Genomic DNA, 3,003 nt, shown 5'->3' with positions numbered 1-3,003 from the left:
TCTTTGTAAGCCTAGTACTTATTCTATCGGTCTCTTTTGCTGAACCGGTAAGTTACGGGGACGTAAACACACCAGCATCGGTTGTCAAGCAATGTTGGGGGGACAAACACAGACACACAAACATGCACACACACACATATATCTATATACATATATACGACGGGCTTCTTTCAGTTTCCGTCTATCAAATCCACTCACAAAGCTTTGATCGGCCCGAGGCTATAGTAGAAGACACTTGCCCAAGGTGTCACGCAGTGGGACTGGACCCAGAACCATGTGGTTGGTAAGCAAGCTACTTACCACACAGCCACTCCTATGCCTATTTAAACTGTTTAAATTGTTTAAGCTTCTACAATGCATAATATATTTTAACATATTTTTTTTATACAATTCCTTATAATATTTAATTAAAAAAAAGTTTTAACTGGATTTTTTTAAAGGCTATAAGGGTCCACACAAGTGAAATAGGTATTAAAGAGCTCCATATGTAAATAAAAGGTTCAGAACCACTAGACTGAATTTTCTTTCTTTCTTTTACATTTTTTTATATATATATATAATTCAGAGATAAATCTCTATAGATCAGTTTTGTGACAATTTACAAATATAAAACAACTTGTACACAATAAATTACACAATTTATTGTATAATCATGATGTAAATTTATAAAAGAATTAACAAATGATTGACAAATATTGAACAATTTGCAATATATATTTTTCGGGATAATCTTTACACATTGATATTTATACAAAATAGAAAGATAAGTGAATATAAACATATCACCATTATGGAGATTGTTTTTTTTTTTTTTGTTTTTTTACCTCAGTTTGTTTTTAGCTGATATGAATCAGTTAAGTCTTCTAAATCATACTGTAATACCTTCAAACATATTCCAAGGTATGAACTTTGATTGCATAACAGAGGGGAAAGACATGAAGTATAACAGAACAACAGAGAATATGGCAGAAATGATTCCGTTCTTTTTCTGCCAACTATTATATGAATGAAATTAAAACAATCATCATCATCATCATCGTTTAAGATTCTTTTAAATAAAAATTTTAATTTAAAAAAAACATAATTAAAAGAAAAAAAATTAAATTAAAATTTAAAAATAAAAAAACATAATTAAAAGAAAAAAAAATTAAATAAAAATTTAAAATTAAAAAACATAATTAAAAGAAAAAAAATTAAATAAAAATGTGTAAATAAATATAAATAAAAATTTTAAATATTTCTTTTCTTTTTTGTTTTCTTTAAAGTCATAAAGTGAGTTTATTAAATTATCAGAATATTTTTCCTCTCAATTTTTCTCGGTCTTCATTATCTTTGGCTCTCTGCAACTGTTCCAAATGTTTCAGTTCTTTACGAACTCCCTTGGTCAAACTACTGTCAAGTTCTATGACCCGTTCTAAATCTCTTTTAGCAGCTTCAGGGTTCCAAGATCCAATATGAGCTTTGCCTCTTCGGAAAAGAGCCTTCACATTATCTGCAATGTATATGAAGTCATTAATCAACTCATATGCATGTGAGGGGGGACGGACGGACGGACACACACACACGAGTTATACAGATATAGAGTGACAATCAAACAGACAGACAGTCGATCAAATAAACAGGTAGCTACACAGACAGACAGATAGTTAGATAGACAGAGAGACATAGACAGAGAGACAGACAAACACACACATACAAACATATAGAAGATAGACAGATAGATAAATAGATAGATAGACAGGCAGATAGATAGATGGATGGATGGATAGATAGACAGAGAGATAGATAGATAGATAGATAGATAGATAGATAGATAGATAGATAGATAGATAGATAGATAGATAGATAGATAGATAGATGGTTAGATAGATGGTTAGATAGATAGATAGATAGATAGATAGATAGATAGATAGATAGATAGATAGATAGATAGATAGACAGATAGATGGATGGTTAGATAGATGGTTAGATAGATAGATAGATAGATAGATGGACGGATAGATAGATGGATGGATGGATGGATGGATGGATGGATAGATAGATAGATAGATAGGCAGATGATCAAGTAGATAGATAGATAGACAGCTGAGGCTGGAGTTAGGGATCTGTAGAAGGCTTCCAAGTCAGCAGGTACATGTTAAAGGAAAAGGAAAACAAAACCATTTTCAATTCACCTTACTCTGATTAAATATTCTAAATGACCTTAGTTTTGTCTTCCTTTTCCTTTGATATATATATATATATATATATATATATATATATATATAACAAAGTGAAGTTATAAGGTACCACACGAATGAAATTATATATAAAAGAAGGTTTGAAAATGCAATTTTAAAAGATGTTTATTCACTTGACCGGTTTCACTTTTTTAGAAAAAGATTGTCAAAAGTAACATGTACAAAGCTTTTACATGTTGCTTATGACAATCTTTTCTAAAAAAGTGAAACCGGTCAAGTGAATAAACATCTTTTAAAATTGCATTTTCAAACCTTCTTTCATATATATATATATATATATATATATATAATATTAAAAGAGCCAAAAGAGATAGGCAATCCTAAAAATGTAGTTTGGACTTCTCTTTCGATAAAATAAGTAAAACATTTAGTTCATTGTTATACAACTGCTGCCAATGGGCTAACAAATCAAGTTTCTATTAGGGGGCAAATATTTAAGAAAAAGTGGAAGTGGAATCTTTAGCACAATTAGAAAAGACACACCAAATGTAGCGAAAAGTGCTTTACAGTGGAATCCAGATGGATATAGAAAAAAAGGTAAGCCTAAGAACTCATGGCGTAGATCAACACAAAAGAAACTAGAGAAAGGGGGACATTCATGGCAGAGGATAAGTACAGAAGCGAAAAATTATGTGACATGGAATTCAATTATAAGTGGCCTATATTCCGCATTGGAGGATTAAAGGCAGAAAAAAAAAAAAAAAACTATTCAAGGGATAATAAACTACTATGCACTATTTATTCAATTCTTTACATTAAAAGA

General features: G+C 30.3%; 1 protein-coding gene across 1 annotated transcript in view; it reads right to left on the bottom strand.

Moving 5' to 3' along the window:
• Positions 1–1,246: 1,246 nt before the first annotated feature.
• The window catches only part of LOC115222564 (AH receptor-interacting protein), a 39,429-nt gene continuing 37,672 nt past the window's right edge, over positions 1,247–3,003 (bottom strand). The window contains exon 4 of the mRNA XM_029792838.2: positions 1,247–1,492. Coding sequence (XP_029648698.2) covers positions 1,290–1,492 — 203 coding nt within the window. The 3' untranslated portion in view covers positions 1,247–1,289. The remainder of the gene's footprint in view (positions 1,493–3,003) is intronic.

Source organism: Octopus sinensis, linkage group LG20 (genome assembly GCF_006345805.1).
Source record: "Octopus sinensis linkage group LG20, ASM634580v1, whole genome shotgun sequence".
Lineage (NCBI taxonomy): Eukaryota > Metazoa > Mollusca > Cephalopoda > Octopoda > Octopodidae > Octopus > Octopus sinensis.
The sequence above is the reverse complement of the archived record's forward strand: the minus strand, read 5'-3'. Positions and strand labels throughout refer to the sequence as shown.